Source organism: Medicago truncatula, chromosome 7 (assembly GCF_003473485.1).
Source record: "Medicago truncatula cultivar Jemalong A17 chromosome 7, MtrunA17r5.0-ANR, whole genome shotgun sequence".
NCBI lineage: Eukaryota > Viridiplantae > Streptophyta > Magnoliopsida > Fabales > Fabaceae > Medicago > Medicago truncatula.
This window is the reverse complement of record NC_053048.1, coordinates 7734610-7749979: the sequence shown is the minus strand read 5'-3', so window position 1 is coordinate 7749979 and position 15370 is coordinate 7734610. Positions and strand designations below refer to the sequence as shown.

At 34.3% G+C, this 15370-nt stretch overlaps 2 protein-coding genes across 2 annotated transcripts; both read left to right on the top strand.

Moving 5' to 3' along the window:
• The first annotated feature begins 5408 nt into the window (after nt 1-5408).
• Nucleotides 5409-6680, top strand: LOC11445606 (F-box/kelch-repeat protein At3g06240). The gene has a single exon (XM_003621718.2). It carries the CDS (start codon nt 5409-5411, stop codon nt 6678-6680), a length of 1272 nt encoding a protein of 423 aa, XP_003621766.2.
• Nucleotides 6681-13588: 6908 nt separating this feature from the next.
• LOC112416554 (uncharacterized) lies at nt 13589-15157 on the top strand. Its single transcript, XM_024770772.1, has one exon. It carries the CDS (start codon nt 13589-13591, stop codon nt 15155-15157), a length of 1569 nt encoding a protein of 522 aa, XP_024626540.1.
• Nucleotides 15158-15370: the final 213 nt, after the last annotated feature.

Sequence of the window (15370 nt, the reverse complement as noted above, 5' to 3'; positions counted from 1 at the left end):
CAATTTCTTTCTGGGATGAGGATCTACCCAAAAGAGGGCCAAACACCTACCTCTCGTTTGAGATATGAGCCTTCATAGCTAACTATGACATCATGTACACCACTCTCTTCCAAATTGTGGCATTCTCTAAAAGAGACTTATAGCCACAGAACAGAGGAGAGCTCTTGGGTTTCGACGTGTCTACGACCATACCTTGGGAAGCCCACAAGATGAAACTCATTCTAATATTTTCTTCACTTGTGAGTTTACTAAGATTGTTTGGAAAGGTGAAACACAATGGAGTAACATGAACACTAATACTAGTAATTGGCAGGATGTGATGCAATTCAAAGTCATTGCAACAGGAGCAACGCTACAAATCAATTGAGTAGAATGACGTTGAGTGTAACCCAGTATATGATTTGGAAAGAAAGAAATGCCAGAATATTTCATAAAATTTATCAGTTAGCTCAGGAGCTCCTTCACCAAATCAAAGAGATTGTCTACATTAGAGGTTTGAAAACTAATCAGATGAAGAACCTAGTGTTAAGATTGTGAAGTTATGGCCTTTTCTTGGGCTTGTACGAGCTTCGCTCTTGTTTCCTTTGTTGTGGTGGTTCTTGCTACCATGTAGTTTGTAATAACTATTTTTGGTTTAATGAAAGTTATCTCTATTTACCAAAAAAATAAGAAAAGTTTAAAAGCGAACATTGTTGATTAAAGCACCCTCCTCTTACAACTGCATAATAAGACATACCATGCTAGCAACTTTGGGGGCCATTTGATCAACAATTCACTTGAAGTTGCACCACAATGAAAAAATCGAAATTTTAATGATCTGCAAGGACGTCGAGGCGGCCGCAAACTTTTTCTTGGAGATTCCATTTGGGGCCAAAAAAGAAAGTCCAACAATTCCTGAGGTCGAACGTAGTGAAAGTCACCCTCTAGATGAAGCGAGTATGGCATAACTTAACGCCAAGAGTTAACCATGCCTAGTCGACAAAGATGATGAAGGACTCCCTCCTGAAGCAAGAAAGAAGTTAGACAGGCCGGAGCCAGACAGGGACTTCATCAAAATCCAAATGAGTGATGACCCCACTAGGACGGTGAAAATCGGGTCCGACCTCGAATCTAATGTTCAAGACAGACTAACGAGGTGCCCCTGGAAAAACAAAGAAATTTTTGCGTGGACCACGAAAGAGATATCGGGGATAGCCCAAGCGTGGCATGCCACAGTCTGGCCGTTGATGAAAGAACCCAATATGTAGTGTAGAAAAGGCGGAAGCAATCACCTGATAAGATCGAATCCTCGAACAAAGCGGTAACACATCTACTAAAAGTTGGGTTCGTCTGAGAAGCCAAGAACACCATTTGGTTGTGTAACTTGTTACTCGTCAAGAAAAGCAATGACAAATGAATAATGTCCGTCGAATATTCAGACCTTAGCAGAGTTTGTCCGAAAGACACATATCCGCTAATCAATATAGACAAGCTAGTGGACAATTCGTCAGGCTACAAACTATTTTCTTTCATGGACTTTTTTTCCATGTACAATCAGATCCCCTTGGATCCTAAGGACGAAGATAAAACTACCTTTATGGTCGAAGCGGGGAATCACTTCTATGTAGTAATGTCTTTCAAACTCAAGAATGTAGGCGTTACCTACCAAAGGATGATGAATGAGGTTTTCAAGGACGAGATAAGAGACATGCTAAAAGTTTGCATGGACGACATGATAGTCAAGTACCGAGAAGAGCTAGATCACATGTCCCACTTGAATGTTGTGTTCATAAAGGTCCGCAAATACAACATGCACTCGAACCTGGAGAATTGTACCTTCGGGGTAAAGGCCGCGAAGTTCATGGGACTTTACCTAACTGAAAAAGGGATAAAAGTAAACCCCGACAACTTCAAAGCGGAAGTAGATATGGAGTTACCCATGAAGAAGAAAGGCATACAATGATTCAACGAAATATTGATAGCCCTATCTCGCTTCATAGCCCGCTCATCACACCACACGCTTCCGTTCTACAAGCTCCTCAGGAAGGAGGCGAACTTTGAGTGGACTCAAAAATGTGAAAAAGCCTTTGCGAACCTAAATAAGATACTGGCCGAACCCTCGGTCCTCACCAGACCAAACTTAGCCGAAGTTCTTTACCTATACTTATCTGTCTCAGACGAGGCGATCAATATTGTGTTGTTTCGAAAAACGAGTGAAGGACAAAAGTTGGTTTACTTCATCTCCAAAGTGCTCCAAGGTCCAAAACCTAGGTACTAGTAGATCGAGAAAACAGCTCAGGCCCTGGTAGTCGCAGTCTGGAGGCGCGCTAATACTTCTTGGCACATCAAAAGATGATTTCTTTAAGGACCGATTTGGTTTGCTTACTTTTTTATTTCCTTTGTTCCATTTTTTAGGGTTAGGTCTAGTCCCCCCTCTTATATATATTTTTCCTCTTTTTTAATAATATTTATTATATGTGACGGGCGGCACAAGATGGGGGTTTCATAGAGGTGCCAACCTAGTTGGCATGTCTTTGTTTACTCCGCAATGCATGTCCTCCCCTTTTGTTCCGTCTTTTAGGGTTAGGTCTAGTCCCCCCCTTTTGGCATGTCTTTGTTTCCTCCACGATGCATGTCCTCCCCTTTTGTTCCGTCTTTTAGGGTTAGGTCTAGTCCCCTCTTATATATATTTTTCTCTTTTTTAATAAATATTTATTTTATGTGACATGCGGCACAAGATGGGGTTTCACAGAGGTGCCAACCTAATTGGCATGTCTTTGTTTCCTCCGTGATGCATGTCCTCCCCTTGATTAAGCTAATAAAAATAGTTTCACAGAAAACAAATAATTTAATTTAATTTAATTCATATATTCTAGTTGAAATTTAATTTTTTTGAAATGATACTCTAGTTATGTTTGTTTAGCAAATTACAATGGCAGTATAAGTCAATTTTGTCAACATATTCTATCCTATTTCACCAGTTTAATTTTATTTTTAAAATGAAGGTTGAGATAAAAACCAATATAAATTAAAAATAAAAAATGAGTAATATACATGGCCGTATATAATTATTTTATATCCGAATTCAATTATGTGTTGTTATGTCAATTAATAAATATAAAAATATATTAGTTGTCATATTCATTAAAGGTTTTTTTTGTTGAGAAATTCTTATGATAATTAATTGATTGACTTTGTATTATTGAATATATGTGTAAAATAACTTTATTTTGATATTGTATAGTATTTTTTTACTAGTGCAGTACTTATTAGTACTCCCTCCGTCCTACAATAGATGATCTATTTGAGAATTTGCACTATTGACCTAACATACTTTGACCATATTTTTCTACTAATATACAAAGATAAATAATAGGCTTAAACACACTTTTTACCCCCTAAGTTTGCAAAAGTTGCAATTTTGGCCCCCTTTTAAAAAAAATGGCAAAAGTGACCCTCCATGTTTATCCCCTTTTACAAAACCTCAATTTTGACCCAGTCAACCATACTTGGCATGCCACCTGTGTATTTATTTAATTTTTTAATTTCTTTTATTCCACGCGTATAATTAGCTAATAAAAAAAACAAAAATTCACCAAAAAAATTGTTTGGCACGTGAGAGCTTCAAAGTACAAATGGTTATCATCATCATCAGCTTTTATCTTTCATTTTTTTTCTTTTGTTCTTGCTCTTTCATAAATCCAAATCACACAAAAACTCGCTTCTCCTTCTTCTACCTCCTACTCACATCAACTATTTTATATCCTATGATGAAAAAAACCCAAATTCCCTCTTCATCTTCTCAATCATCATCACACATAACAGTCAACATTCCTTCACTCTTCTTCTCTCAACACAACACAAAAATACCTTCTTCTTTTTTTGTGAAAATACACATAAATAACACTACACAAGGAGCCATAGATCTGAAACGCGTTTAGCATATTGGTTTGACAAATTAAATAAAAACAGAAGCATGGTTTTTGATTTCTGCTCAAACACCCGTTGTGGCTGCGGTAAGCAAACGTTAAACAGAATTTTCCAGCATGGTGGTGATGTTTTCCGGTGTGGTTATCACCGGAGCAAGCTCATCCAAATATGGTGGTAATTTGTCGAAAAACAATTTGTGGTGGACAATATCTAACAATAAAGATGGCGTTTGAAAAATCAGAAAATATCTCCAATCAAAAATTAAATTTAAGGATGAGATATAGAAGGAAGAGATGATAAATATTATGTATATTGTTTTATAAATGATGGTCATAAGCACCATGGTGGTGGGTGGCCGGAAAAAGGGGCAGTGGGTTAGGAAGAGGAAGAAACAACGGTAAGGAAAATAAGGAAGAAAGAAGAGAGAAAAGAGAACCTCATGTGCCTCTCCCTTTTTTCTTTCCTTTTTTTAATTTTTTTATTCAAATTATACACACGTGGCAATTTTAATTATTTTTAATTAAAAATGTACACATGTGGCATGCCAAGTATGGTTGACTGGATCAAAATTGATGTATTGCAAAAGGGGTAAACATGGAGGGTCACTTTTGTCTTTTTTTTTTAAAAGGGGGCCAAAATTGCAACTTTTGCAAACTTAAGGGGTAAAAAATGAGTTTAAGCCAAAAATAATATCATATAAGATATCGTTGGATTCGTCTCGATGAATATTTTCAAAATATCAAATTTTTATAATTTTTTCTAATAAATTAATAAAGTTATTTAAGATCAAAATGATGAATTGATGTGTGACAAAGTCAACTATATCACTTAGTATTGAACTGAGGAAGTAATTTTTTGTTTTGTTTTCGAATTTAGTATACTACCTTCGTTCCTTTGTAATTGTCACATTTTGATATTTTACACAAATCAAGACAATCAACAATTGATACTACTTTTGATGCAATAAGTTATACTTTTACTATAATGACCTTATTTATTTAATATCTCATTTCATATATTTCTCTCTCCGCAATAAATAACTAAGGACAATATTGGTAAAACAACATTTAATGTTGCATTGAACTTCGAAAGTGACACTTAAATAGAAATAAAAAATTTATCCAAAAGTGACACTTAAAAAAGGAAAGGAGGGAGTAATAATTTTTACTAATGCAGAAGTCCTAGCTCAACTGGCAAAATGCCAAAATTGTTAGGCCGGATGTCATGACCGGGGTTCGAACCCCGGTACCTCCACTTGTGTGTGTGAATTTATAACGGCTTTACCATTTCGTCTATCTACCAAAAAAAAAAAATAATAATAATTTTTACTAGTATTGCATTTAAACTAAAAGAACAAAAATAGTATTGAGAACAATTACCAATACTCACTTTATTTACTCAAAACTGACGTCTTTGGTTCCAATTACCAATATAACGAGCATCGTCAACGTTCAACTGCACCGACACACGCTCCCTTCCTATCAATCTTGCTCGCTCTGATGAATACACAGCTGCCGAACTCGCGGCGTCTCCGCTCTCAATCCAATCTGCCGCCATCAGTAACCCTCCTCGATGAGGTCATCGCCGAAATCTTATCATGGCTTCCAGTAAGAACTTTGATGCAGATCAAGTGTGTGAGTAAGTCTTGGAACACTATTATCTCTGATCCTAAATTCATCAAAATGCACCTCAATAGATCTGCACGAAACCCGCACTTCTCGCTAGTCTCTTACAAGACACCCACATTTGATGATGATGATCACCGTTTCATACCTTTTCCTGCTGGTCATTTATTAGATAACCGTCATATCACCTTTCCTAAGGATCCTTATTATCTGTTGCATGACAAGGATTGTCGTGAAGTTATTGGTTCCTGCAATGGATTGGTCTGTTTGTTGGGCTATTCTTCTGCCGCCGTCAATACCTACACTTATCGTCAAGTTATCTGGCTCCGTTTCTGGAACCCCGCCACCAGGAAAATATCTGATAGGTTAGGTAGTTTCGATGATTTCGATTATGGATCGAATTCTTGGAGGTTCGTGTTTTGTTATGATAATTCAACGGACTATTATAAGGTTGTGGCCTTGCATTATAATGGAAATGTCAACAGCCCCGTGGTTGAGGTGAGCATTTTCACTTTGGGTGATAATGTTTGGAGAACTATACAAACTTTATCTTTTGTGCCTCTTCAGCTTCTCTATAGCTATTGGAGAATGTATGATGGTGTACAATTCAACTGCACGGTTAACTGGTTGGCACGCAATCGGATTCCAGGGACTGAGACATACACTGTTGACTGGTTGGCACCTAATACTACTATTATTTATGAATTTGTGATTATTTCACTACATATAGGGACTGAGACATACACAAAGTTGATGCTCCCTCCAAGTGCTGACAAGTCGACACATTTATCAAGTGTTTGTGTGTTGATGAACTCCTTCTGCTTTTCTCAAGATTTCAACGGAACAGATTTTGTTATATGGAAGATGACAGAATTTGGAGACGACCGGTCTTGGACTCAGTTATTTACATTTAGCTATCACAATCTTCGAATGAATTTAAATTCAAGAGTTGTTTACTCGAGGTTGAAATTAAAGCCGTTGCATCTTTCTGAAGATGGTGATACAATAGTATTCGGAAGCTGCCTAGATAACCAAGCAATTCTGTATAACTTGAGAACTAATAGAGTACTGAAATCTAGAGTTAACAAAAAGATATGTTGGTTCTCTATCAAGGATTATGTCGAAAGTCTGGTTTCAACCTATTGAAAGTAAGTTTTTTTCTAACATAATATTTATTTCAGTTTATGTACTTGTTTTTTTTTACTAGGTTTCGATTGTATGATTATTTCCTTTACTTTAAAACTTTGTCGTAGTATGGTGAATCAACCGAAGGATCCGAATACCTGTTTAGAACTCAGTTATATATATATATATATATATATATATATATATATATATATATTAACCATATAATGATTTTGCAATTCAACAGATATTGTATTATTTCATCATTCATGATAGAATCTAATTTGTTTGTTTTTTCACAAAAGAATATGACTTCACTTTTGAGAACTAGGCATTCACTCTTGAGTTTATTGACACATGGTTTTTTTCGTAGCATTGCATGTTGCAATTATATTCCATATCTTTCTTAAGGATTTGTTTCTCTATCTAGATGAAATTATTGAAAGAACCATAGAATTTAAATGTTTATTAGTATCTTATTTGTTAATATTGGTACAATGTATCTTAGTTGTGGCAGTCCTGGAGTTTGTCTAGATATTGAAAGAACCATGGATTTCTTTGATTTTTTTCTCGCGGTTTTCAGAAATTCTGCAATTTTATTTCTTTTCTTTCTTAAATTGCTATTTTGTTGATGTGAATTGTTGCTGAAATAATTTGTGCATCTGGTATGATCTTCTGAGTTAGAATCTGTTTGTTTAGGATGTATTGACACTTATCTCGAAAAGTTTTGCTTTAGTTGCGACAATAGCGATGCACAACAATATTCTATAAATCTGATCACAAAGTCTGATGCATCCAGTTCTGATTTAGGGTCATGTTACTGATGCATCTGAAAATGAATTAGAAGAACTTCGGAAACTTGAGAAAGGGGAAAACTTTATTATCAAATTCCATCTTTCCCAAGTTAATTACTTCCTTTGTTCAGATCTGATTGTTCCAAGCACTACATTTTGTAACTTGTTGGCAGGCTATAATCTTGAGAATAATGAAACACTTCACATGATTTACTGTGTTTCTGTCCTATTTTACCGTCTTTGAATTTCGCTCTATTGTTGAAATTGGTTCATTTTGAATTGTAGATCTACAACCTGAGCTTCAAACACATCAAGCATGAATGATGGAACATGGCGGCAGAATGCTATGAAGCAAAATATTGCAGCTTTTTGGAACTTGTTTGTTTATTGTACTAATTTTATAGAGCCTATTTTCACCCGAGCTAAAACTCCATTGCTATTTATGAGTTATTTTATTGATGTCTGTTTATGTTAAACGTATCTTTATATTGATATACATATGCAACATTAATGTATGATAGTTTGATAAGTGTAATTTATTGTTAAAAATTGTTGTTGTTCTATAACCAAAAATAACAAATTGTAAATCGTACCAAATGTGGATTCTTTTCACAAATTTCTTTCCGTGCGTTGCACAAAATTAATATCACACTGCTCAAATAGGATAATATTTTTTGTAAAGTTTCTGAATACCATTTTTTTCAACAAGAATTTCTGAATAACATTTTTTTTTTTCTTTTGAAGAAGCTAAATTAGCCCACTTAAATTGACACGGAGAGAATCGAACTTGAGACCTCGAGGAGGAGCACACTCCCCAGACCCCAAGCTAATACCGCCATCAATTTCTGAATAACATTAATATTCAATTCCAACAACACGTTAGGATTTGTTCCTATTAGTGCCGCTATGATGAATACCCAGCAACGGAAGCCACGGTGTCGACACTGTTAATCTAGTTTTTCGCTGTCAGTAATCCCTGAACAAGCTTATCACCAAAATCTTATCATAGCTTCTGGTCAAATCTTTGAACAACTGAAGTGTGGAAGTAATCAGATCATAAATTCGTCAAAATGCATCTGAGTTTTTCCGCATGAAGCCCACATTTCCAACTAGTATATATCTAACAAAGGCACCCACACAACATTGTGATTACAGTTTTGTACCCTTCCCCGTCAATCATTTACTACAAAACCATAAACCCGCCTTTCCTATGGATCCTCACTATCGATTAGATGACATGGATTGTCGTGTTGTGGTTGGTTCCTGCAATGGATTGGTCTACTTGGTCGGTCAATCTGTCGCCCTAAAAAATTACTCTATGTGGGTACATTTCAGGAACCCGGCCACCAGGGCAATATCCGCATGATGTCAACTATCAATCGGATTAGTGGAATTTTGTATTTGGTTGTTTTCAGCATATTCATTTACTTAGTGAATAAGCCCAACTCTCACTCTCAAACTTAAGTGTTTGGCTCTTTTTTAAGAGCATCGTTAATTTTTAACACCACCTTTTCTTTTTTATTACCGCTCTGATGAATACATTACCACGAAATTGGTGGTGTCTCCGCTCTTGATCCAATATGTTGCCGTCAGTAATCCTCCCCGACGAGCTTATCACCAAAATCTTATCCTGGCTTCAAGTCAAATCTCTGATGCATTTCTAGTGAGTAAGTCTTAGAACACTCTTATCTCTAATCCTAAATTCGTCAAATTGCATCTTGATCGATCTACACGAAACCCACAATTCTCGATCGTCTCTTACGAGACACCCAAACATAATGATGATTACAGTTTCGTACCATTTCCCGCTTGTCGTTTTATTGGATAACAGTTATTTTACCCTTCCTAAATATGCTTATTATCAATTGAATGACATGAAGTGTCGTAAGAATGTTGGTTCCCGCAATGGATTGGTCTGCTTGTTTTGTTATTCTCTCACCGAGAATTACTATACGGTTTTGTAGCTCGGTTTCTGGAAACCCACCACCAAGAAAATATCTGATAAATAAGGATGTTTGCTTGATTTCAGTTATCTATGGTGATGCATGTCCTCCTCTTGATTCAGCTAAAAAAAATAATTTCACAAAAAATAAATAATTTAATTTAATTCATATACTCTAGTTTAGATTTTAATTTTTTTAAAAGGATACTCTAGTTATGATTGTTTGGCCAGTTAGAATGGCAGGATAAGTCAATTTGCTCACCTTATTTTATCCTATTTAACTAGTTTAAATTATTTTTAAAATAGAGGTTGAGTTAAAAACCAATATTTATTTAACAAAACAAAAATTAATTAGTATAGATGATCGTACGTAACCATTTTACATCTGAATCCAATTATGTGTTGTCCTCTCAACTATTGAATATAAAAATATACTGTCATATTTTTAACCAAAACACAATTTTTTAGGTTCATTGAATGACTAATGTATTTGATTCATAATTGTGATTAAATACATTCGTTATTCAATGAACCTAAAAAATTGTGTTTTGCTTATAAATGTGATCAGAATGAGTATAAGTTACTCCCTCCTTTCCTTATTAGAAGAAGAAAAACCAAAAAACATAAAATAAAAAAATAAAAATAAAAAACAATGCAATCATTAATTAGGGTAACCTTTTGCATATTTTTACAAATATACTCTCATAAAAAATTGTGAAGCATTAAATACATCCACTAATATTAAAAAAACAAACCTTAAATAAGGGGCATAAAAAATCTTTTAAACAATAACTACTCTTTAAAAGTTGTGACATTTTCTTATAAATATGACCGATTTTTTTTTTTTTTTTGGAAATTTTCTTATATATAATCATTTTTTTAGGGAATAAGTTGTCATATTCAAGGTTGTAAATATCGGAATTTTGCTTCAAGTCGAAAGAGAATAACAAAATCGCAAATTGTAAAATCGCAAAGCAAAATTGAATTATTTTATTCAAGGACTTTTTGTAGAATCGATATAGGATAGCAAAATCGCAAATCGTAAAATCGCAATCAAAATCGAAGATTCTACCAAAACAAAAATAATGTTAAATATATGTATAAATTGCATATAGTCGTAAATGACTCAAAGTTCAAGTCTATAAAAACAGATACATAAATGACTCAAAGACTAGATGACAAATATTCTTTAGTAGTCATAATAATGCTAAACAAGCTAGACAAAATACCTAAAGGCAAATTCTAGATGCCTGAAAAAATACTTTGATGCAGATCAAGTGTGTGTGTAAGTCTTGGAACACTATTATTTCCGATCCTAAATTCATCAAAATGCACCTCAATAGATCTGCACGAAACCCGCACTTTTCGCTATTCTATTACCCGCACCGTTTCGTACCTTTTCCATCTGGTCGTTTGTTAGATAACCGTCATATCACCTTTCCTAAGGATCCTTATTATCTATTGCATGACAAGGATTGTAGTGAAGTTATTGGTTCATGCAATGGGTTGGTCTGCTTGTTGGGTTATTCTTACGACGCCCTCAATAATTACTCCTTCTGGCTCCGTTTCTGGAACCCCGCCACCAGGAAAATATCTGATAGATCAGGCTGTTTCGATGATTTCAATTATAAATCGAATTCTTGGAGGTTCGTGTTTTGTTATGATAAGGCATTGCATCTTTCTGAAGATGGTGATACAATCGTATTCGCAAGCTGCCTAGATAACCAAGCAATTCTGTATAACTTGAGAACTAATAGAGTACTGAAATCTAGAGTCAACAAAAAGATATGTTGGTTCTCTATCAAGGATTATGTCGAAAGTCTGGTCTCAACCTATTGAACGTAGGTTTTTCTCCAACATAATATTTATTTCAATTTATGTACTTGGTTTTTACTTGGTTTCAATTGTGCGATTATTTCCTTTACTTTAAAACTTTGCCATAGATATGGTGAATCAATCAACGGATCCGAATACCTTTTTAGAACTCCGTTATCTATATATATATAATTTTAGCCATATAATGATTTTGCAATTCAATAGATAATGAATATTCTTCTTGCTCTGATCACACCAATTCAAGTATCACCTGCCTGCTGTTCCACTACAAGAATAATGACCATTTGCCAGGGATTTTGACAAGGGTTTGAAACCCCTGGCAAATTTGCCAGGGAAAATACCAAGGAAAACCGGTGGCACAAAAGACAGGGATTTGCCCCTCGCTTTTTGCCAAAATCCGTCGGTATTTTTTAGGCGCCAGTTTGAATTTTGAAAATCTGAGGGAATCTCTGCTATGTCAGAGAAAACCGATGGAAAAAGCCAAGGAACTGCCCCTCGGTTTGCGAAAATCAAAGGATTCCCTGCGTTTTCCCAGCTGACTTGACAAGGGCCTGCCAAAAGCTGTGCGCTGCCGGCATGCCAGGGGCGGAACCCCTCGGTTTTTGCGTATTTCCGTCGCTTTTTGCAACCCGTTCTGCGCCTACTTCTGCGCCTACCTAAGCTAGGATTTGACTGCTTTTTTCGACGGACTTGTCCCTGGCAAAGGCCCTGGTTTTTTCCCTTTCCTATAAATGAAGCACCGGTTTTAACATTTGCAAAACTCTTAGAAATTTTCCTTCTCTTAAAACACAACACCTTCATACAAAACATTCTTCAATCTTATATTATTTGGTAAAAAAATTATTCATTTGTTATATGTTTTATCATGATGTTAAATTTTACTACTTATTAATGTTATTTATTTTGTTTGTTATTTGCAATGTGTTATTTATCCGCCTCCTGGTGTTAGCTTTTGCTCCAACTCTTGCTGTTTTTGGATTGCATTGCAGATTTCTATTGTAAAGCTTCAACAAGTTAGTGATATTTTTTCCTCATAACACTATAACTGATATACATGTTGATGATGTGTTGTATGTAAAATATGCTAATTGTTTGATAAAGTATTTTTTTTTTTGAAAATCTGAAAAAAAAAAATAATATCATGATAATTTTATTTTTGTTTGTTAATATTATTATGCATGAATGTTGGCAATTTTCAAAATATATCCTTTTTTTTTTGTGATAAAATGAAATGCATGTTTTTGTTGTGATAAAATGAATTATATATATATGCATATTTTATTTTTTGTGATCAAATGAAATATATATGCATGTTGTTTTAATTTATTGTGATGAAATGAAATATTTGCATGCTGTTTTTTTTTTTTTTTTTTGTGATAAAATGAAATATATGCATGTTGTAGTAGAATGTTAAAAAAAATATGGTCAAACAATAATTGCTTATATGTATTCTGTTTTTTTTTTTTAATAATAAACTTTAATTGTTTTAAAGAAAAATAGGAAAGAAAATAGGACTAATTTAATTAATTTTAGACAAGTGTACATTTCGGTACTGTTTTAAAATAAAAAAATTAGGGAATATTGTTTTAAAAGTTAAATTGTTTGTTAAACTAAATCTGTTATTAAAAATTTATTTTTTTTAAAATTTTTTAATAACTAGTTTTTATAAATATATTTTAGTTTAGTTAATGCCATATTAAAACTAGTTTCTAAATTATAACATAATTATAATTTAAATTTAAAAACAGTTTTTTAAACATAATGCTGTTTTTTAATAAATTAAAATCTGTTTTTATATTTAAAAATCTGTTGCTATATTTAAATTATAATTATTTTATAATTATTTTTTTTATAAATTAAAACTAATCAAAGCGTAGGAAAATAAAAATGCTTCATAAAAAATACTATACTAAAAATTTCTATTGTTGGAAAACAATTTATTAAAATAGTGTATTAAAAATCAGTTTTTTTTTTTAAAATTAAAACTTTGTTAAAATCTAATTTTTTTTAATAAATTAAAATATGTTTGATTTCCGTGTCTAAAATGTTATAATTATTATTTTTATAAAATAAAACAATATAATATAATAATGCATATTGTTTAAAAAGGAGGGATTCAAAAATAGTATAGTACAAGAAAGCTGTTTATCGATGAAAATTAAAACTATGTTACAATTATTTACTAATTAATTATTATATGTTTAATTTGCGAGATAAAAATTTAATTTGTTTGCGCGTAAACTTATATTTTATTGTTTGAGCGGGATTTTTTTTTTTCGCGTAATGTTAGTTATCTCCGTTGAGTAATAATTTATTTTTGACGTGGAATGTCAATGAAGTTGCGGAACGTGTAGAAGATGGAGTATTATGAATATTATCGTCGTTGGATGTACGATAGGACGTTTCCGGGAAGAACTGGACTAAAACCGCAATTTGTCGAAGGAGTTGACGGATTTATTTCATGGGCATGGGAGCAAGAAATCTGTAGAGATGAGGGAGGAATTAGATGTCCGTGTCTAAAATGTAGGTGCAGACATATAATTACCGATCCTGGAGATGTGAAGAAACACCTAAAAAAAGTTGGTTTTATGCCTAATTATTGGATTTGGACATATAATGGTGAAATGTTTCAGAATTTTGGGGTAGGGGTCAATGCACAAGCTTCTACTAGCCATGGTGGAACAAATGTGGAAACAAATGTGGAATACAATGAAGATGTCAACACAGAACAATTCAACATGATGGATGATATGGTTGCGGATGCTTTAGGGGTGGAATTGTCTTACGGTGAAGATGTTGAAGATGATGAAGAGGAACAACCCCCGAATGAGAAGGCGCAAAGATTTTACCGATTGTTGAGTGAAAGTAATACACCTTTGTATGAAGGGTCTTCGCACTCTAAGCTATCTATGTGTGTGTGGCTTTTATCTCATAAGTCGAATTATCTTAATCCTGATGATGGTATGGATGATATTACGAAGATGTTGAAGGCCGTGACTCCGTTCAAAGATAATCTGCCAATGAATTATCATGCTGCGAAGAGGTTGGTGATGAAGTTGGGATTATCAGTTAAAAAGATTGATTGTTGTAGAAATGGATGCATGTTGTTTTATGACAATGAGTTTGGGATAAATGATGGAGCATTGGAGGAATGTAAATTTTGTCAAAGCCCGAGGTACGGTATTAGCAGGCAGAAACGAGTTGCGGTTAAGTCAATGTTTTACTTGCCGATAATACCAAGATTACAAAGACTGTTTGCATCGATGAAAACTGCTAGTCAAATGACGTGGCATCATTCAAATGGAATTCCCGGAGTGATGCGACATCCTTCTGACGGTGAAGCGTGGAAACACTTTGATCGAGTACATCCTGATTTTGCAGCAGATCCACGGAATGTGAGACTTGGATTATGCTCTGACGGTTTTCAGCCATATGTCCAATCCTCGGCAAAACCATATTCTTGTTGGCCAATCATTGTAACCCCGTATAATCTCCCTCCTGAAATGTGCATGACAAAACCATACTTGTTTTTGAGTTGTATTGTACCAGGACCAGATAACCCTAAAGCAGGCATAGACGTGTTTCTACAACCGTTAATTGATGATTTGAAGAGGTTGTGGGCTGGAGAATTGACATATGATATTTCTAGAAAACAAAATTTCAAGTTGAGAGCAGCTTTGATGTGGACCATTAATGATTTTCCCGCTTATGGCATGTTGTCCGGTTGGAGTACTCATGGTAGATTTGCATGTCCACATTGTATGGAAAATACAAAGGCATTTACTTTGGAAAGTGGAGGGAAGAGTTCGTGGTTTGACTGTCATCATCCGTTCTTGCCTCATAATCACCCGTTTAGAAGGCTTAAGAATGGTTTCAAGAAGGATGAGAGAGTTTTTGTTGGTCCTCCACCTAAGATTACATCATAAGAAGTGTGGACAAGAGTTTGTGATTATCCAAAAGTCACTGATTATGGTCGAGCTGTCCCAATACCAAGATACGGAGTAGACCACCACTGGACTAAAAGGAGTATATTTTGGGACCTCCCATATTGGAAAGATAACTTGCTCAGACATAATCTTGATGTAATGCACATTGAGAAGAATGTCTTTGACAACATATTTAACACAGTGATGGATGTC